Source organism: Crocuta crocuta, unplaced genomic scaffold, assembly GCF_008692635.1.
Source record: "Crocuta crocuta isolate KB4526 unplaced genomic scaffold, BGI_CrCroc_1.0 scaffold31, whole genome shotgun sequence".
Classification (NCBI taxonomy): domain Eukaryota; kingdom Metazoa; phylum Chordata; class Mammalia; order Carnivora; family Hyaenidae; genus Crocuta; species Crocuta crocuta.
This window is the reverse complement of record NW_027528362.1, coordinates 15,110,403-15,131,918: the sequence shown is the minus strand read 5'-3', so window position 1 is coordinate 15,131,918 and position 21,516 is coordinate 15,110,403. Positions and strand designations below refer to the sequence as shown.

Here is a 21,516-nt window from a genome sequence, read left to right as displayed (position 1 = left end):
GGTTCTCTGTGTCCTGCTCTCTGCCCCTCCCCTGCTTGCTCTCTCTCCCTCTCTCTCTCTTTCTCAAAATAAATAAATAAACTTAAAAAAAAATAAAAGAGCTACTGAGTGTACAAGAGTGAAAGCAGGTGCATTGCTCTGAAAGAAAGCCGTTATTTGGAAATGTGCCTGTGATTCTGGGCCGAGTTGATGGTGTTATTTACATTTGCTTTTTAGGTGAAGCCAAAAACCTTCCCATGTACCCGGGGCCAAACAAGATGCGAGATTGCTACTGCACCGTGAACCTGGACCAGGAAGAGGTTTTCAGGACCAAAATCGTGGAGAAATCGCTCTGGTAATGTCTGCCGTTGGCTCACCTGATAAGTTTCCCTCTGCAGGGGGAATGCCAGGGCCTGGGGCCACCGGCCGCTGCTCCGCGTGAGCAGCCAGCTGGCACGTCCCGTCCAGCTCTGGTTTTCCGGGCAGTGCGCTGCCGCCTGGGGGCTGTTCCTAAGTGCTTGCAATGCCCAGGACTGAGCGGCGCAGGGACCCAAAGTGCTGGTGGGGCCGCTCACCTGCTACAGGATCATGTGGGGGCACCTTCTAGTCAGAGATAAGCTGCAAGGTGTGTACCGAGCGCAGAGCAGCAATCAAGCATTTTGAGACGGTGAATATTTTTGTTTTACTACCTCCTTTCAGTTTTCCTAGAGAGACATACCTGAGATGGGCAGGGAAGTAAATGCTCACGAGGGGCGAGAGCCCTGGAAAATGATCCCTGATAGACTTAGAGGAGGTCTGGTTGGAAGGAGCAGCATGTAACAGGGCCTCACACTGAGGAGTTTGCCACACGATGGGCACGTCAGCGCTTCTCAAGGTCAGCCGCTCGGGGTCACGCATCCCTGGAGGGCTTGTTGGGACCCAGATGTCTGCCCAGAACTTGAAGGATGGGCCGTAATTTTCATCCCTAACCGGTGCCCTGGGGTGCTGCCCCTGGACCACACCCAGGGATGGGAGGTGAGGATGCCCTAAAAGTCACAGCGCTTTACATGGGGTGCGGGGGGAGAGGACCCCGAAATGCATGTGTTAGCAGGGGGTGGGGGTTGCGATTTGTGGCCTGGGGGAAGCTCCCCGAGGCATCCTGGCAAAGACTGCGGCTCTACCTTCAGGTTAAGAATTACGGGTTGTGGGGGTCCCTGCACACAGCTGGGATCTGAGAACATTTTTAGCACATGAATTCTGTCCTGCGTGCTGCTCCTTGAAGTGGGAACAAACGATGCATCCAGACCCCTGACTGAATTTAATGTTTACACATTGTTGAGGATCTCCTGGCCCTGAAACCTGGGGACACCTCTCGCTCTCCATCCGCTCTGGCGCCATCAGCGCTCAGGGCCAAGTGCGCGTGGTTGTGTTTCATGCGTGATTCTCTGCAGTACTCGGTGGAAGGAGAGTGAAAAGCCTGAGGAGTCTGTGGACAAATAAATAGCTGATGGGATATAGCTGAAGGGAGAATCGATAAACTAGAAGGCATACTTGAGCTATACCCCAAGTACACAAAGAAATGCAAAGGAGAGATGAGGAGACGTTTAGGGACCAAACAGACCGAATGGTGTCTAAACGTGCCTCCTGAGGGTTCCCATGGTGAGGGGAGAGAGGAAGGTAGGAGCCCATACGGGAGAGCAGCTGGAACAAGGTGCTATTTTAAGATTCCGGCTTGAGTGGCCTTGGCTGGAGGGCAGAGCCCAGGAGCAGAAGACCTGTCCAGAGGCCTCTGCCGGTATTGAGGCCAGAGGATGAAGGCCCAGACTCCATTGGCGGCTGCAAGACAGAAGGAAGTGGGCACACTGGGCCATGAGCTGGCGATGAGGAAGGTCTCCAGTGTGGGCAGGGCTTAGCCGCCACACCTCAGGGGAAGTCGTCACTCCAAGGAAGTCCCACCTCACGTGCCATGGCCGTGACATCTTGCAACCCCAGCACCCTTCCACCAGGTTCAGCATTTCCTCTCAGATCCAGTCCTTCATTTGGCAAAGTCACCGGGAAATGAAGAGCCTCCACCTGGTCTCTGAACTCAAAGAGCCAAAAGGCTTGGCGGCCTGGCCGGGCCGCGTGCAGCGTGGAGGGACATGGCGCTCTAGCCTGGCTGGGCCGCGTGCAGCGTGGAGGGACATGGCGCTCTAGCCTGGCTGGGCCGCGTGCAGCGTGGAGGGACATGGCGCTCTAGCCTGGCTGGGCCGCGTGCAGCGTGGAGGGACATGGCGCTCTAGCCGTGGCTTCCACGGCCTCTGGGGCAGGGTAAGCCTCGAGCTCAGCTGCTGCACAGCATGTCTTTGGACTCAGCAGGAAGTGCAGACCCAATGTGTGAGGGAGAAGGGGACACCGATCTCCCTCCTCCTCCTCACCAGTGGGTGGATGTCCCCTGGGCGGCAGTGGGCTGTGACCACACTGTGTCCCCAGTACTCATGTCTGCCACCTCACTAGTGATTACTCAGCCAGTATCTTAGGGAGCGGCCCCGGCTTGTTCTTCTCTTTCCTTTTTCTTTCCCTTTGATGTGGGAGAGCGGGGGTGGGAGAGTGTTGCCTGCAGAACTGCTTGTAGGAGCGAACGAGCCCTTTCCTCCAAAAGGGTGGTTTTGGGCAAAGTTTCTTTCTTACTCGGGAAATACCTTGCTGGTGTTGAGAATGAACTTTGTTCATGTGTAACTTTTTAGGGTTGTGATTGTGTCATCACTTAAATGGCACCTCATTATCTGCTTACTGTTTATTTAAACTAAAGGCTCCAGGACATTGGACCAGCAAGGTCACGGACAGCACGGGGCGTGCGCCGAGAGCCTGTCTGGGAGGGTCACCTCCTGCTTGCGCAGCAGGGGTGGGGAAGGGTACCCTGGGGGAAATCACCATTTTATCCAGTGAAAGGAGCGTACTGATGGTGCCGACACAAAGGAAGCTAAAAACAAGACCTCTGAAGTGCTGGGTTAGCCCACTCATTTGCAAGAATATTCCACAAAGTACTAGTGTCTTCATCTCTTTGTCAGTGTACATGGTTATTACGAGGACGACATTGCCTCCCTGTTCCCACAGAACGTGTGAGCAGCTCCTGGCGGGAGAGGCTCCTGATCGGAGCCGCGCCTTCCCTTTTGGCAGCCCTGGCGGGGGGGAGGTGCTGTGCTCAGCCTGTCCCCACGGCTGCTCCCGGACGGCCCTCCTGCAGCCACCGTCTGGCTCCCCTCACCTGCCTTCCTTGGCCTTGCCATCTGGCGGGGGAGGGACCGACCGCAGGGCCCTGCCTCGCGGCCCCCTCTTGTCTTCCTGCAGAGCTGGGCCCTGGCGGCTGGGAGCTGCTGCCCCGTGCGGCGTGGTGGCGTCCGCTGTGCTGCGGGCGGGTCCCAGAGCTGTGCTCATTGTAGGGTCTCCTTTTGTTCCCCAAACGGTCTGGAACATGTGGACGTAAATGTCAATGTGGTTGTTTGCGGGGGAGGGACAGTGCGATTCTGGAGAGGTATTTTTGTTCTTTTGTTTGCATGTTTTTGGCTTTGGTTTTTTACATCAAGTTAGAAGTTAGACAGTAAAATAACCACTTTCTGGAGCAAAGTGAGGAGGAGCTAGCTCAACACCACGCTGGCTGGCATGGGCGTGCTTACAGCGCTTCACACCCTGTCGTTCTTGCTGAGAACGTCCCCATCGAAAGACGCTGGAAGCGAGATGGGTGTGCACTTCAGACTTGGAAGTCAAAGGGCACGTGGGTCTGTGACATGAGGGCGTCTTTCTGCTCATCCTGAAAGATGCAGGTTGCTCAGAAAACAGCACTGCAGTGTGGTAGGAATGACCAAACCAGGGAAGACCTCAAGAGCTCCAGCCACAGCTTTGAGGATGGAGAAGCTGAATCTGAAAGGGACAGGAAGGAGACTGTGGTTTCGGAAGACACAGTCCATTTTCTCAGAAGTTGTCAATAAAAACCAAGTTGTTGATGAGCAAACACTGACTTTGATTTATGAAGCTATACCCATAACGTTTTCTCCTGACGCTTACTTTTACCTCCAATTTTTCCACTTAAAGTTTTAAAAAAAGTTTTTTGGACTTAAATGCAAACCTTAGGCCCAGACATTCCTTGCCAGCTGGAGTAGGTCCTGGGGCGCTCAAGGCAGATATCTGTCCCCGCCCCCCCAGTCCTGGGGTGCAACAGGTGGGATCCTTCCCCCCCACGGTCCTGGGGCGCTCCAGGTGGGATCCTTCCCCCCCACGGTCCTGGGGCGCTCCAGGTGGGATCCTTCCCCCCCACGGTCCTGGGGCGCTCCAGGTGGGATCCTTCCCCCCCCACGGTCCTGGGGCGCTCCAGGTGGGATCCTCCCCCCCCACGGTCCTGGGGCGCTCCAGGTGGGATCCTTCCCCCCACCACGGTCCTGGGGCGCACCAGGTGGGATCCTTCCCCCCCCAATGGTCCTGGGGCGCACCAGGTGGGATCCTTCCCCCGCACGGTCCTGGGGTGCTCCAGGTGGGATCCTTCCCCCCCACGGTCCTGGGGCGCTCCAGGTGGGATCCTTCCCCCGCCACGGTCCTGGGGTGCTCCAGGTGGGATCCTCCCCCCCCCACGGTCCTGGGGCGCTCCAGGTGGGATCCTTCCCCCCCCTCATGGTCCTGGGGTGCTCCAGGAGGAATCTCTGGGTTGGGTCCTGGTGCCGCGGAAGAGTGTGGCACCCCCTGTGTGCATTTCCTGCTTGGTCCCTGCCTGGTTTCCTTCCTGGGGGAGGCTTAGCTCCAACCCTCCAATCCCAGTTGCAAGAGCGCCGTGCGACCCCAACATGCATTTCTTCGTCCCGTCCTTTTCAGGGACAGAGAAGCTTTCTGGTCAGGAGCTGCCCCTTCCGGGGTTTCTGTGAAGGGGTCAGGTGGTGACATGAGTTGGGGTTGGGGCTCACCATGGAGGCTGGGAAGATGCAACGTCTTATTGGAAGTTTCTGGAAAGGGCTCTTAACGGTGAAGGCTCACACATGCCAGGGAGCTGGGCCACTCGGGGATTTTAAAGGAGTTTTAAAGTCACCATTTGAAGGAAGTGGGAAGAAACCGGAAGGGTTTCCTCCTGCCTCTGAGCGCCATGGGGATAGGTGGCAGTGGAGGCTCCATTCTGGAACAATGTATCACGGGCCTTCCCAGTGCTGTGTGGAGCTGAGTGGTCTGTGTGGGCAGTGCCAGCATATGGCTCCTCTGTGTCCCTGACTCTTCTGTGGACATTTGAATGGTATTTGGTTTAATGAAATTTTCATCTCATTTCCAGTTAATGATTTAAGCACATGCACATGTTATTAGCTGAACTCGGAGCTGTTTGGAGATGGGCTGCTGCCCTTTCTGGACAACGCACTCTGCCTGCCTGGCTCCCAGCTCGTAGTGGGCTGTGAGGTGGGCCCCGCATCCCCTCTGGGAGCCTGGGCCCACTGCTTCTGGATGCTCTACCCTAGACTGGGGCCTTCTCTGCAGCACATCGATCGCTCAGACTGAGTCAGGAAGACCATGCTGAGAATGGACCTCTCACAGAGCCACTCGGTGCGGGGTTCCTTACTCTTTCCTTCCCGTCTCCCCAGGATCTGCCAGCTCCCCCAGCTGGGGCGGGCCTGCCTCTCCCCTCACCCCCCCCACAGATGTGGGAAAGGGACTCAGGCATTTGCGACATAGCATGAAACTGGAGAAAAGCAGGGCTTTTCTTGTGAGAAGACATCGTGGCCACAGGGCGAGCAGCCTTGGTGCGCGCAGGGCGGTGCCAGCCTCGCACAGATGCTGGGAAGTGACTCACGACAGGGGTCCCAGACGAGGCCCTGTCTGAACCGCTGGGCTGCACATCTGGGCCCTGGGAGGAGGGGGAGGAATGCAGGCGGTTCCTCCTTGTCGGAGCTCCTTCCAGATCAAGTCCGTTTTCGGCAGGAGGTGTTTGCTGCTTTCTTTGTGAGCGTTCACTTGATTCTGTGAAACTCCATCTGAGCTTCTCCCAGTAATTACTGAGGGAAGAGCTTGTCACTCTGGCCAGCCTCAGGGGCGGATGCTGCCGCCCGCATTAATTTCCTCTGTCAGATGGTGGTATTTAAGGCAAGCCGAGTCCTTCGGGCTGCTTTCCTGGAGCCCTAAAGCTGCAAGTGCGGGCTGACTGCAGGGCATTAATCACACATCTGATGGCTGCTGACCTTGTTTGGGGACAAAGCGCGGTCTGTGCAGAGAGATACCCCAGGTTAAGCCACTAATGGGAAAGGAGGGGAGTCTGGGAGCTGGGGGCCCCTTTGAGTTCACCAGAAAGAAGACACTGTGCTGCTGGGCACACGGAGCAGGGCGGGACGGGAGACTTCAGTTTCCCTTCTCTCTGGAACACGGTTGTCCCGATGACCGTGCTGGTGTGTCCTGGGCTGGGGGACACTCCGAGGAGAGGTGCTGACGGTGAGGCCTAGCCCACTTACACCCCACGTGGGTCAGCTGCGGTCCACCATCCTGTCCCCACAGACACCATGGCTGGTCTTTCTGAAACGCCTTTCTGCCCGGGCAGCCTCTGCTCTTGAGGGCAGGGTCCCTCCGGTCCTCTGCCGAGTACGTTTCGGAAAAGGCAGGACCACACACCCATCCTCGCCCATTGATGACATATGATTAACAACTTTGTGGTGTTTCCAGTTAAAAAGGTGTTTCGTATGTGCTGTGTGTCACTTGCTTGTCTTCTAATCCGCAACACAAATTCGAAAGTTTTCAGTGGGTGAATCTGAACACAGACAGACGGGCGTTAATGGAGCATGGGCCAGAGGCGTGTCAGCAGGCGCGCTCACGCAGGTCCGGCTGGTGCTGGACGGCACTGACGTACATACTGCCAGTGGAAGCCGCACGCTTGGTTTGCTTCGGACGAGGCAAGTTTGTAAATGTTGGGACGACTCTGTGTGGGTGGGTGCGGGGCTGACTGCCCGACTTTCTGGAGGGGAGTCATGCATCGAAGCCCTTGGACCGCGAGCACCCTTCTGCCAAGGGAGTGCAGCTTGGGGGTCCTTCTCGGGCAGGCGGCCCACCCCAGCCCCTCCTGCCACTCAGGCGGTGAGGCTAGAAGGTGCCCGGCGGGGTTGGCATGGACAAATCAAGCAGGGGTGCCTGCTCACACCTCAGGTGCTCTTTGGTGACAGGCATTTATGTACTTATTTGGAAAGCGGCCCATGGCATGATATCAAAGGAAAAGCAGACTGTACATCAGGATTCATAACGTAAACCTACTTCCATCTAAATATATGTGCCTCCGTCCGTATCTGCCTCTGTTCTGTAGTCATGCATCTTCAGAGAAAAAAATCTAGCAGCCTCTCCTATGATGGTAACTCTGGTTTTCACTTTCTGACATCTTTATGTACTTTAAAAATTTTTGGTTTTGAAAAAACTAGCATTATCGAGACATAAAACACATACAGTACAGTTAAGCTATTTAAAATATAGAGCTCCGTGTGTCTATCTGGAGTTGTAGCGATCGCTGCGGTCGGCGTGGCACATGTCCAGGCCCCGGGAAGAAGCCCGTCCCTCTGCCCCCGTTTCCTGCCTGTGCCCTGGTCCCGGCAGCTGCCACTTGGCTCTTGTCTCCGCACATCTGCCTGTTTGGGGCACTTCATGAAAATGGAATCACACAGTGTGTGACCTTCTGTGGCCTTTCTCCCTGAGCATCATGATTTCAAGGTGCACTCACGTGGCGGCAGGTGGCAAAGGGCGTCTCCTCTCTGTGGCTGACGATATTCCCCTGTGCGGACGGACCACACCTTGCATATCCGACCCTCTGTTGGCAGATTTTTGGGTTGTTTCACTTTTTGGCTGGTGTGAACACTGCACGTTCAAGTGTTTGTGTGCACGTGTGTTTCCACTGAGCTGGGCTGTACATCCGGGAGTGGGGTTTGTTGGGCCACGTGGTTACTGCGTTTCCCACTTTGAGGAACTGCCACCGTCCCCAGCGTGGCCGCACCATGTCACACTCCTGCAGGCAGCAAGGGAGGGCTCACCACGCATGCTAGTCTCCGTCTTCTTGGTCCCGGGCATCCTACTGAGCCTACTTTTGATTTTATAATGTAAAATCCTCAATACAATTTCATTCTTATGAAGAAAAAGCTATTTTTTTGTTTTTAGTTAAAAATTATAGGTAACATTTGTATTCATGAATGTGTGTGTTTTTTAAAGCAAGCAGTTCAGACCAGAAGGGAGTGAAGAAGCACAGGGAAGTTCTTGGAATATACGTGTAAGTCTGATTATGAACCAACGGCCTGGAAGGCAGAGTCTTCCTGAGGTGCCTCTGCTCAGCTGGGACGGGTGTGGGCTCGGGGACCTGGCACCCGCAGACAGAGCCTTCGAGCTCAAGGCCTGGGCTCTGCCGGACTCCACCAGCCCCTCAGGAGCGCGAGCTCGCTGCCCAGGGCCCGGCGTCACTGGAGCGTGGCTCCCTCGGCCTCTGTCCCCCAGGTGTGGACACCACCTGCGTTTTCCTACGGCCTCTAGGATGAAGCGTGGCCCCGAGTGGTGCGCCCAGGGGACGAGGTGGGTTCCCTGTCATGGAAGAGAATCGCGTGCTGCCCGGGGTAACATGCGGCTGGTTTGGAGGCTGTGATGGCCTGGCGGCTGTGTCAGACAGTCATGTGGTGTGGGATTAAAAATTCCTGTTTTATGGCCCATCACCCTGGAGAGGGCTCTCGGGGGCCGTCCCGGGCAGCCACGTGTCCTACAAGCCTGTCCAGATAGTTCTGACTTGCAGCCTGAGTGACGGCGGTTCCATGTGGAGAGCACGGGGGGCCCAGGCCAGGGCACTGGCCTCCTCCTTGCATCTGCCTCATGCCAAGCTCGAGCCGGGCTGGGGCTCAGGCAGCCTGTCCCGACCATGCAAAGAGGGCAGAGGCCTGACCGCGCCCTCTGCACCCCCCCCACCCCAGGGGCTGGTGCATCCCCAAACTGGGGGCTGGCCTGACCGTGCCCTCTGCACCCCCCCACCCCAGGGGCTGGTGCATCCCCAACCTGGGGGGCTGGCCTGACCGTGCCCTCTGCACCCCCCCCAGGGGCTGGTGTATCCTCAACTGGGGGGGCTGGCCTGACTGTGCCCTCTGCACCCCCCAGGGGCTGGTGCATCCCCAACCTGGGGGGCTGGCCTGACCGTGCCCTCTGCACCCCCACCCAGGGGCTGGTATATCCTCAACTTGGGGGGCTGGCCTGATGTGCCCTCTGCACCCCCCAGGGGCTGGTGCATCCCCAACCTGGGGGGCTGGCATCGAGAGACCAAGTCTTGGGTCTGCTTTCCTCATGGGGGTCTCCTTCTAGCCCCAGCATGGGTCCATTTGCTCGGTCTTTCTGGGGCTAACTGGGCCATGCTGAGCTGATCCCAAGCTACAAAGTGAGTTGAAATGTGGTGTGGAGCTGGGTGATTCTGACTGACACGTCAGGTGCCTGTGTTTTAGGAGATTTCATTATTTCCTGCTGGGGCGGAGTGGTAGGAAGCAGATACCAACTGTGCCACATGGAGCCACGGCACATCATGCCACAAAAACGCTGTATTCCAGGGACCTGTGGCATCAGTTCTGAGAGGCTTATTATGGCCACAGTCCTTCCTTACACTGCCTGCCAGGTACATCTGATTCCGGAGATGCTTAAACGTGGGGTGGGGTCACCTCAGGACTGATGAAATATGGTCTGGACTCATGCCTGGGGGCTGACCCCGCCCTCTCCCGTTTTCTCTGGGGGCACATCTGTGTCCCTCGCTGTAAACTTCTGCTCCGGGCGCCGCGCTGTCCACCTTTCCAGCTTGAGCAGGAGCGAACATTGTTCACTTCCTAACCAGCGTACGCTACTGTTCCAGCTCTTCCTTGGCCGATTGTGTTTCCGCTGTGGAACTTAGCCGTAAGCGTGTGTGGAGGTGGAATCACACCAAAGTCCGAGGCAGCCGTCTGTGTGCTGCAGTGACCTGCAGGCCACCTGTCAGCAGCTGAAGCAGGCCCGGCGCAGGGATGCCCGCGTCCGCAAGCCACGTTTGCTGACCTCAGCCCTGCCCACCCAGAGCAGTCGGGGTCTGTTTAATGACAGGGCCTCTGGCTCTCTGCCCAAACTGAACGTCCTGCACAGTGACTCACGCACAGGGTCTGTGAGGAGCCTCAGCTCGGTGGGCAGGGGTCCTGTCCCCGGTGAGAACTGTGGATTCCACTCCGACTTCTGGGAAGAGAGGGGCATGGTCTGAAACTGGGGTGCTGAGTGTTACTTTAATGCACAGGGGGAGGCCTGCCAGCCACTGCCCCAGACACTCAGAGTGTCGCAGTGGTCTGGACACACGCGGTGGACGCCACTCTTACTGCGTGGAGCTCTCCGCCGGCACAATAGGCCACTCACGCAGTGTGACGGGCCTTGGGGCCACACGGGGGCCACGTTTGTACCCCAGTGAACAAACCACAATATCACGACTCACAAATGAACACAGAGTGGGGTGTTCGTGATGCATGTAGAGGTGAGGGCCCTAGGCTGGCGCTGTCTGCAGGCTCCCTGCACCTGCCGGCTGATGGCAAGGCCGCTGCTCCCACAGTCTAACAGAGCCCACTCTGTTTATTTCTCAGCCCCTTCTACGGAGAAGACTTCTACTGCGAAATTCCTCGGAGTTTTCGGCACCTGTCATTTTACATTTTCGATAGAGATGTTTTCCGAAGGGATTCCATCATAGGTAGGTACTTAAATGGATGTTCTCTTCACTTCCTCAGCCTCTTCCGGACGGGGTCTCATTCTGGCCGGCAGCCGGCGTCTCCTCCAGGTACTCTGCTCGGAGCCAGCGGCGCCCGGCAGCACTGTGGGCCTGGCCTCTCCGGCTGTGCTGAGCAGCAGTGGGAAGTGGCAGTGCCCACTGGCCTGGCCTCGCTGTGCATCCCTTGTGGCCGGGGCAGGCCTCCCAAGTCCCCCGTGGCTTGGACGGGCCTCCTGTGTCGTCCATGGGACAACCTGCCTAAGTGCCCCGTACCCGTCAACGTGTAGAGGGACTTCACACCATGAGCTCACATGGCAGAGACCAGACCACACCAGCAAAGGTTTCAGAGCTGTCCTTCAAAGTCAGGGCACAGTGACCCCCAAGCCTGTCCCCAGATGACTGTCCCCAGTGTGCAGAGGACCCCCCCACGCTCCCCCGACGCACCTGTCCCTGACTCCCGATGCCCTCCACGGGGACTGGGCCAGTCCTGGGCTCTCAGAGGCGTGAGTGTCTTGGGGAGCACTTCCGGAGAGGGAGGAGGGGTGTCAAATGGCAGAGCCTCCTCAAATCCAGAGGCTCCTTGTCCCAGGAAGAGCCTGTTCCTGTTCCTTGTGGTATGAAAACTGGGAACTGAGAGGCTGTGTGTGGCACAAGTGTAGCTGCTAGATTCCAGGCCCCGTGTGACACCTGTGTTGTGGCCGTGGCCACGCCTGGGGTGACATTTGGGGGGCTTAGCTCTGCGATAGAGCTTGAATCATGGAGTGTTCATGCCCCTCTCCCGCTCTCTCGGGCATCCTGGCTGCTGAGGTCGCCTGCGTAGTCGGTGAGGGCCACCTCGTCCCGGCCAGTGGCGCTGAGGCAGTGGTGCCCCCACAGCCTCTGGCCTCGCCATCCGGCCGCCGCTCCCAGCTGGCTGTTTCCCTGCTGCGTCCGTAGCGCCCAGCCTGCTGGTGTGCCCGCCCCACGGCCCCCGTGGCTGTCATGCCGAACCCCTGGTGCTTGGTTGTCCAAGGCTCCTCCCCCGCAGCTAAAACCCACACCTGCACTTCCCTCTCCTCCTGACCCGCCAGGACCCAGTGCCCTGGAGCCCGCTCTTCTCCGGTGCCGGTGCCAGTGGAGGCGCCCTCCCCTGCGCTCTGCTTGGACCACGGCCTCGGGGCTTGCCCCTCTCCCCCTCTGCTCTTGCACAGCTGCCTGTGCTCCCTGCAGCGCCCCCCCCCCCCCCGCAGAGCAGACCCCTGGCATCACTCTGCACCCACCAGAAAGCTCAGGGCAGCCTGGGCCCAGCAGGGACGTCCTGTCTCTCCCTGACATCCGACTTTGGCTTGGAAGACAGTCACTAAGCATTTGTTGAAAGAATGGATGTTTTTTTAAAAAAAAATTTTTAGTGGTTTTTAATTTATTTCTGAGAGAGAGTTATGTGGTTCCATTTTAGAGCCTGATTTATAGGAGAAAAAAAAAAGAAGGATGGAAGGAAAGAAGGAATTGTCAAACCTGTAGCTGCACTGCTGGACTTGGCTCAGAGAAGGAAGTCTGTACTCTGTAGCATGCACTGAAGACCTTTCGTAATCTGACCCAAATTGTTATCTGGACTAAATGTTTCAACATCCACAGTAGCCTCTCTGTCTCCACTCACGCACACGAGCATGGGTCCCAGCGGGCATCCACGCCGACCACCACCTGCATGGGGTGCCTGCCACGCTGTCCTAACACCAGAAGGCTTTTAAACATGCCTCCACTTTGTGATGTTTGACTAGCCCTGCAGCTGTGAGCTCATGTGCAGCCTCTCCTCAAGCGGCACACTTCTCTGCTGCTGAGGAGTGTGTTAAGTCCCAGGCACCCAGCCCTCGCCCATGTTGGTGGGCCCAGGCCCTCGGGGGCTGAATCTGGACCTCCCTAGTTTTGCGGAGTTCCTCAGATGATTCTTACAGCCAAAAGGACACTAACATGTGCTGAACGCATGTATATGCCAGCCACTGCCTGGTATTTTCACGGGCATAACTCCTGGCAGCAGGTACCGCCTGCACTTGCTATATGAAGAAGCAGTGGGCTCAGAGAGGACAAGATGCACAGCTAGCTAAGCAATGAGCCAAGCATCTCTTGTCATATTTGTAGGGGAGTGATTACCAGCGTTAGCAGAGGCATGGTGGGAGGGGGTGTGCCCACACTGCTTTGGCCCTTTGGGGGTCTTCCGCCCATCACCCCAGAACCTGCTCTCGCTCTGGATCCCCTTTCGTCCTGCTGGTGTGTGATAGGTGACTTCCCAACCTCCCGTCGGAGCATTCATCACACAGATGCCTGCTTTCCCTGGGGCTCTGGGCACCAGCCGCCTGCTGGGTCAGTGCGGTCGTGTTCCTGAAGCTCGGTGGTGGGACCGGCCGGAGCAGGGACCTCCACACCTGCTCTGTGTGCACCAGGAGCGGGGCAGGGACCCTCACGGCCTGTCCACGTGCCTCACAGCCCTGCCCTGCCCCGCCCCCCGGTCCCGTGCTCTGTCGTTTCCTGTTCTCCTTCACCTGGTTTCCTTTTCAGGATCTTGAACCACATGTGAGCTCTGACTTTAGTCCCCGTATGAGGTTCATTTCCTACCTGGGTCCCCTCCCGGCAGCCGTCACCACGCCTCTCCTTGGTCTTCCTAAGTGAGATGAAGTCTAACTTTTGGAGACCCGGGGGCTTACGGGAGGCCAGGAGGGGCGGCAAGGAGCCTCTGTGCAGGTGCAGGCTGGGGCGGCTTAGCTGCAGATAGTGAAGCTGCACCGAAGCTTTATTAGGGCTCCCCGTGTGCAGTTGCTGTGTTGAGACCTCACTGAATTCTGGGCTTGCTAAGACCTTGTGGACGGCGGGGGATAGAGACAGGTCAGGTTCCGGATCTAACCGCCCCACCTTGCTCCTCAGCTCCTGCAGGCTCCCTTTCCCCTCAGGTGAAGCCCAGACTCTCAGCCTGGCATTTAAGCCTGCCGTGAGTGCCCTGCCTTGTCAAGGGATCAAGGGATCCCTCCTCCATGTGCCCCCAACCCAGTATGTGGACTCTGACCACCCCCCATCCCTCCCAGTGCCTCTCCCGGGGCCTCCCCTCAACCTCCTGGCCCGGCACACGTGGCCGCCCCTGCCCGGCGCCCCCCGCAGGCCCGTCTCCCCACCTCCTCCTGGCTCACGCTTCCTGCCCGGGAATGGCCAGCTGAGCCCCCTGCCTGCCCCTCCAGCTTTCCCTGCTCGAGCTGTTCTTTTGCTTGTCGTCCGGTGTTCTCTGGCCTGGACTCGCCACGGCCTGGCGCTTCTGGGGGCAGAGCCCGGGTTGTCTCTGCCCGGCACCTGCTGGGGGCACGAAGGTTTTTTTTCAGGGAGGAAAAGGAGGGGCTCAGGGGAGGAAGGAGAGGAGTGCAGGAGCTAAGTGGTTTGGTCGCAAGCTGACACTTCGCCCGGTGGTTCTGTGGGTCGGAGGCACAGCTGTGACAGGTGACCTGCAAGTGGCGGACAGTATTGGTTTCCGTGTTGGCTCAGATCACACTATAATGAAGAAGATTTGATTAATCTTTGGAGATACAGGAAGGGATTTTTGAGTTGTAATCCTAAGGGGAAAAAATTTAAAAAATATAAAAAATATTTAAAATATATAAACATATAAAATATACTTTTGCACATTAAAAGTATTTTAAATGTTTGTGTATTTATTTTGAGAGAGAGAGAGAGAGAGACAAAGAGCATGAGCAGGAGAAGGACAGAGAGGGAGATAATCCCGAGCGGGCTTCACAGCAGCATGGAGCCTTATGTGGGGCTCAAACTCACAAACTATGGAATCACGACCTGAGCCGAAGTCGGATGCTTAACTGACTGAGCCACCCAGGTGCCCCCAGGCTTCGGCCATTTTTGGAGATAACCAGCAGCATCAGGGCTTAGCAGTCTTGGTGGCATTGAAACTGCCACGTTGGCAGTTGGACATAGATGCCCAGCCACCATTTTTGCAGCTGTAGAAATAAGCGGCGACTTGGGTCTCCCAGGAGAGACTAAAGTTATGACTAGTGACTATGTTGTCACCACGATGAGAGTATAAGTTCATGCCATGGGGTCAGTCAGTGTCACTGGCTTCCCGGGGTTTCTGATGTCGGGTCTGATGGCATCGCACGCCTGGAGGAAACTGCACTCACCTCCAGGCTCCCTGGTGCCGCCGCATGTGTGTCCCAGTGAAGGTGTCCTCTGGAATCTGGACCCTGGAGCTTAATAGTGAGGGCTGATTACTGAACCCAAAGCTTCAGGAGCCGGGTGCCCTGACCTGGTCCACCCCCTGCCCCCACGGGCTGAAGGTCAGCTGCAGGTGAGAGGCACCGAGAGTGGGTTTGGGGGTAAGTGGAAGTGACCCTCGTGGGAGAGCGCAGACCTGATGCGATCATGGGTCCCTCCCGTGCATGTGGTTGGCAGTCAGGTTTCCCAGGCCAGAAAGGGTTAGCACCAGAGGGAGCTGATACAGAGCAGGGTTTCATCCACTGCTAACCTGTAAGTGGTCTTGGCATGTGGGTCCAGCAGCTGCTTTCAGTGCTTCGTGGATGTCCTTTAACCTGGGCAAGGTGCCGGACAGACTGAAGTGTGGCCGCTCCCCTTCAGGCTCAAACTGCACCAACGCACATCAGTCCTGCGGTGCAGACCTAGGCTCAGAGCGGCATTGATGGTTTTGGTGATGAAAACAGGAAACTGTCTCCTGAGTCCATGCCGCTTGGTACGTGGAATTCTAGTAAGTGGACCCTGTGCCCCTCAGACTGCTCCTGGGTGCCCCCCCTCGCCCCCACGCTGTCCCCCTCCAACCATCTGGCTTCCAGTTAGATCAGGGCTGGCAGACGTCTGGGGGTGGGGCAGAGGCTGGGACGTTTTCCCACTTTCCCACCTCTGGCTCTGGTGGCCACCCCTGTCCTCGAGCCCCGACTTCCTCTGGGGGACCTGGTGCAAACCACCATCTCTCCAGCTGTCCCTCTGGCTCGGGTCTGGCAGTGGCTTCCTGCAGATTCTCTACTGAAGGGGAGATGGAAAAGCAAGACCTTTATTCTTTTGTTTATAACCAGCTTTGTTGAAATATAATTTTTATACAGTGAAATTCACCTCCTTTAGGTGTGGAGTCTGACAGGTGTCAACAGTTGTGTTAACGGCTCCACAACTGAGGTTTGTCTCCATCCCCCAGAACTTCCCTGGGGCCCCTTGGGACGCACTTTCCTCCCTACACCCTCTGCGCAGCTGTGCATGTGCTATCTGTTTCTAGTCTTGCCTTTCCCAGAATGTCACATAAATGGATCCACACAGTACATGAGCCGTTGTGTCCGGCTTCCTTTATCTAGTATGCTCGAGCATCCCATTGTATGGATGTGCTGTTGTTTACCAGTTCAGCCCTTGATGCAAGTGTCGGTTGTTTCCAGTGTTTAGTGGTTGTGAATAAAGCTGCCAGCAACACTGTGTCTTTATACCAGGTCTTTATATTGACGCATGTTTTCATTCCTCTTCGAAGATACCTAAGAGGCAGATTGCCACAGTGTCTAAGTATTGAAAGATGGCAGAATTTGGCATCCCCAAACACGTACTTTGGCATAAGGATTACTTTGAGCTGAAGGCCGTTGAGAATAAGCAGGCACGAGAGAAGATCTCCGGCCTGCCCTAAAAGTAGGGCATGAATTGGTACAGAAGTTAATCACCGAGATTAGAGCCCTGTTAGCCTCAAGAGGACACCAGAGGGGTCGACGTGATGCCCTTCTCTCCACTGGCCCCTTCTTGCAGTCTGTGCCCTTGACCCCCAAAGACCTTTCCTTAGTGTCTCTTCTTTGAACATTTGTTGTTTCAGGTTAGGATGTTATGTAAGCACAAGTTCCTGCACACCGCTGAGTTTCCTGGTGTGTGTTTGAGAGAGATGTGTTAATAAACTGCCGTGTGTTGTCCTCTGTTAATCTTTCCTCTGTTGCAGAGCCCTAGAGAACCTAGAAGGGTAGGAGGAAAAAGTTTCCCCCTCCCCGTGGTGTGTGTCTGCCTCTGGTGGAGACTGCCACGTCGTGCTCCCCAGTGAGCGCGCCATCTTGAATTCTCTGCAGCTGCGTGAGAGCCCAGGTGCCACACAGCCTCTCCGAGCACTCGGAATTGGCCGTTTTTATCGTTAATCCATTTTTGCCATTCTGATATGTGTGTGGTGTCTCAGTATGGTTTTTATTGCATTTTCGTGATGAAGAATGAGGCACGTTTTCATATGTTTACCATCTGTATCTCTTCTTTGGTAAATTGTTCAAATCTTTTGCCCTTTTAACTGGGTTATTTTATTACAGAGTTGTTAAAGTTTTTTTGTGTGTATTCTGGATACAGGTTCTTCATTGGATGATTTGTTTTACAAATATTTCCTTTCATTTTGTTTATTTTCTTACCAGGATCTCTTGAAGACCAGAAGTTTTTAATTTTGTTGACAAATTTCTAATTTGTCAAAATCCTTTCTTTAATAGTTTATATTTTTGATGTCATATCTAAGAAATCTTTGCCTACTCGAGGGCAATGAAGATTTCCCCCTCCACTTCCTCCTCCTTTTTTAAAAGAAAAAGCTTATGGTTTTAGCTCCTACATTTACATCTGTTTCAGGTGAATTGCACACATGACACAAAGTTCATTTTTCTCCTCATAAATGTCAGATTGTAGCACCTTATTTGTTGAAAGACCATCTTTTCTCCATTGGATTACGCCGAGGCCTCCCTGAGAACCACCGACTTCACATGCACAGGTCTGCTGCTGGTCCTCTACCCTGGCCCCCTGGTCTAGGGCCCTGCACCAGAGCCTGCTGCAGCCTCAAATCCAGTCTCAGGCCAGCCGTGTGAGCACATCAACTGTTCTTTTCCAGTCTTGTTTTGCTATTCTAGGCCCTTTGAGTTGTCACTCAACATTTTTAAATCTGCTTCTCAATTTCCAACACGACCAAGATTGTGTAGGTATGTAGATCAATTTGGGGAAGAACTAACATCTTAACATCTGTTTGGACCCTGCAATGGGACACATGCTTGGTCCTCCCTTAACATCTCTCCTCAGTGTTTGTGGTATGCGTTTTTCAATATATGCATCTTGCATATATATATAGATTTAAATATATCCCTATGTATTTTATGTTTTTGATGGAGTAGATAAAGATTTCTAGGTAGCACACCAGAGGCACAAGCCATAAAAGCATCATTTTGTGAATGGTATTGTTGGGTGTTTTTAATTTCATGGGTTTTTTTTGTTTGTTTGTTTTCTGAGTGAGAGAGAGAGACTGAGAGGGCATGGGCGCGTGAGCAGGGGAGGGGCAGAGGGGGAGGGAGAGAGAGACTCTTAAAGCAGGCTCCACGTTGTCAGTGCAGAGCCCGATGAAGGGCTCGATCTCACAGCCCTGAGATTGTGTCCTGAGCCGAAATCAAGAATCAGACACTTAGCCAACTGAGCCACCTGGCACCCCTTTATTTCCGTTTTTATTACCCTTGCTTGTGTGGACAAACACCGTTGACTGTGTGCGCTGACTTGTGCTCTGTGCTCTTGCTGAGCACACGTGCCCACTAGCTTCTACAGATTCTGCGAGTAAGACCTCGTTTCTCCCTCCCCAGTGTTCATGCCCTCGCCTCCTTTTCTCGCCTCCACGCGCTAGCTGGGACGCCGGGGTGGTAACAGCATCTCTGCCACTGGCTCGTCTCAGGAGGCATCTGCCCGTTCCTTGTTAAGTCAGCTTAGCCTTCCCGCAGGTTCTGAGGTCCACCTCCCTGCACCCTCTGACACCTCTGTACCTGGTTCTTCATGTCACCTGCCCTCTGTCATGCCAGCTGGCATGTTCCTCTGCTGGACAGACCCTCACAGGTGTAGCAGCCAGAGAGGAAGCAATGCGTGCGGGTTTCGCTGTGTAGAGGCAGCACCGCTGTCCGCGTGAGGCAGTGAGGCCCAGAGTGGTTTAGGGGACTTTTGCTGTCACTCAGGTTGATGGGGACACATTTAAGTAGATATTATAGTTTGTAGGTTAGGTATGGTCTCCAAACAGCATTTAGAAACACTAATATATCTGTTTAAAGAGGACACATTTGTATACTTCTGTGTAAGCACCGACGTGTACGCTGTAGGGTTCACATAGGCATTAAATATGTGGCCCTTCCCTATTCCAACTAAAGCTCATAAAATTATTGCAGTTACTTAAAATTTCAAACCTCAAATGTAATCTTCCCATCCAGTTGAGCTAATCACAGTCTGAAGGTTTATCTTTTTTCAATGAAATGTATTTGCTCGATTCAATTCCAAGAATTGTTTTCACGTGGCTGTTCCACGGAGACTCAAAACCGCACTCGCAGTGTGGGGACAACGTAGGTCTGCAAAGGAGGGACAGTCTTTTCTCGCCCATCTGCCTGGTGGCCGTGTGCCAGGGGGTGGTCAGAGGCCTGACACCCACCAGGCCAGGTGCTGGGGAGGGGGAGGACTGAGGGGGGAAGGCGTGGGGGTCCCCAGGGAGCCACCCTGCCCCACAGCTTGGTGCTGCTGGAGGAAATCCCAGGTGGCCTGTAATCTGGGCTTCTGTCTACATTTCTGTGCGGCTCTGCTGCTACGTGTCTCTGCCTCTGCACCTGCTCTCTCGCTGTCTGTCTTCTCCCTTCCGTGGCCACCTGTCAACTGTGAGCAGTGGCTTTAATGTGTCGTGCGGTCTGTGGCCGTGCAGGGTCTGGCTCCAGGTGGCTCTTCCAGGTCGGAGCTGAGCCAGTGGGGGTTCCGGGTGGGCAGGGGCGCTGCCGCTGCCTCCGCTTGGTGGGGGAGGATGCGGGGCCGGCCTTGCCGATGGGCCCCGGTGGAATGGTTCCAGGGTCTCTCCCAGGGCTGTTTTCGGCTGGGAGGTGCAAGGTACAGTGACCTTCCCTTGGGGAATATGCAGTGATACAAATAGGCTGAAATGATGACTGGCGGATGGACAGGGGCGGGGGGGGGCGGGGGCTGAAGGCAGCGACAGCGGGAGGAAGCTGTCTCAGGTCTCCAGACCCCAGCCCTCTGACACTTGGACAGGCTTTTCGGCGCTGTGCTGTCTTCCAAAGGCTCCTCTGTGCCCCGTGGGTAGGTTGGTGGGTCTGGAGCCCCAGGTTGAAAGCCGTCAGGGAGGAAACCTTTCTCTCTGCCCACCGGGGTTCTCCCACAACACTGGACTCCCAGAGGAGCTTAGCAAGAGAGTTTCTTGATGCCTGCGGCGTGTGTCGGCAGGGGACACCTCAGGGACGGGTTGCTCGGAGAGCTGGCTGGACGGTTGTGCCCAGAGAAGCAACCAGCCCAGGAGTAACGGGTTTGGGCTTCCGAGGGGGGGAGGCTGGGGAGGCCAGCACGTGGGCGTGAGGGGGCGGGGTTGGTGCAGGCCATGGTGGGGGCACCCGTCTGATGCCTTCAGCGTAACTGCCCAGGAGAGGGGCCCCGGCTGCCCTTGCTCCTCAGACGTTTCTGTGAGGTGGGGGCAGCTCAGGGAGCTCTGTGAGGGCCTCTTTCTGCACCTCCTGGTTCTCGTTTGCCTCCGGCTCAGAGTGGCCTTTTCCGAGCTCCCCGGGACCAGACAGACAGGCAGCCTTTCCTTCTGAAACCTCACATCAAGGAGCAGAATGGGCGGTGCCCCCGGCCAGGTCGCATGGAGGCTTTCCAGATGAGATGTCGCATGTGCCGACCCTACTGGAAGGGAGCCAGCGTGGTGTAATCGGTGTACCCAGTTAGCTGCCGCGGGCCACACCCCTGGGAGAGCCTGGCAGCGACGGTGGAGAGGGCCCCACTGTCTCGGGGGGCTTGTTCTCTTGCGTGACTGCCTCTCCTCGGCGTCTGTGTTGTAGGGAAGGTGGCCATTCAGAAGGAGGACCTGCCCAAGTACCACAACAGGGACACGTGGTTCCAGCTGCAGCACGTGGATGCGGACTCGGAAGTGCAGGTGAGGCAGCGGTGGAGCCCCTGCGGGAGGAGATGCGGCTGGTGCTGCGGAGGCAGATGCAGGACTTGGGTCTTATCGGGGACAGTGGTTAGCAAGCGTGTCCTCTGGTCTGTAGTGAAGCCTGTTAATTGTGTCTATTCGTGTGGTTATTGTGGCACTGTGACGTGTGCAGCAGCGTTACAAGTATAAAATTGGACAGGACAATAATTACAGAGTTGAAGGTAAAGAGAAGATGGGGCGGGAGCAGCACGCAGAGCCTCGCGCTGCGGGTCCCAGTTGCTGGAAGGGCCCATGTGCATTTCCAGCTCCCGAATGCAGCAAAGCAAGGTTTGGAGTGAAGAGAAGTGACCAGTCACCAAGTTTCCCGTTGTCTGAAGTGTCCCCTGGGCTCTTCTGGGCCATGTGTCATCTGGGACTGACCTCCGTCCCGTGGAAGGCGCTGCCCAGCAGGGGGGCTGCAGGGCCCTTGTTCCCGGCCCTCCCTTCCCTGTGATGGGCCCTGCCCATGGCCCACAAGCCCTGGGACAACACTGGCTGGGAGGGTGGCCCACAGCCTCCCCCTCCCTCGACCTTGCTTGTGTGGTTCCCAGCTGAGCCCCTAAGCCCTCGCCGGTGTCTGGAGTCCCCAGGCGGGAGAGCGCACTGCCCCGGCACCAGGACACACGAGCGCGGTCGTCAGCGGTCCTGTGAGTCCCCAGGGCTCGGCCAGCGTGCGGGAGCCAGCACAACGTCTGGCCCCGGCAGGCCTGGCTCAGAGCCCAGTGGCCCCATCCGCTAGGGAAATACCCCGGCGGGGGTCCCCAGCAAGCCTCGTTTCCTCATCTGTAAAGCGGGGTTCTGTGAATACCAGCTGGTACCTGATGTGCAGCCGGGTGGTGCCTCGGACAGGATCCCCAGAGTAGAGTAGCTGCTGAGGAGCCCCCGCCCCCCCTCCCGGCACACC

At 56.2% G+C, this 21,516-nt stretch overlaps 1 protein-coding gene across 1 annotated transcript in view; it reads left to right on the top strand.

Moving 5' to 3' along the window:
* Positions 1–221: 221 nt before the first annotated feature.
* Positions 222–21,516, top strand: part of RASA3 (RAS p21 protein activator 3) — a 75,419-nt gene continuing 54,124 nt past the window's right edge. The window contains exons 1-3 of the mRNA XM_077753948.1: positions 222–334; positions 10,545–10,648; positions 20,479–20,573. Coding sequence (XP_077610074.1) covers positions 237–334; positions 10,545–10,648; positions 20,479–20,573 — 297 coding nt within the window. The 5' untranslated portion in view covers positions 222–236. The remainder of the gene's footprint in view (positions 335–10,544; positions 10,649–20,478; positions 20,574–21,516) is intronic.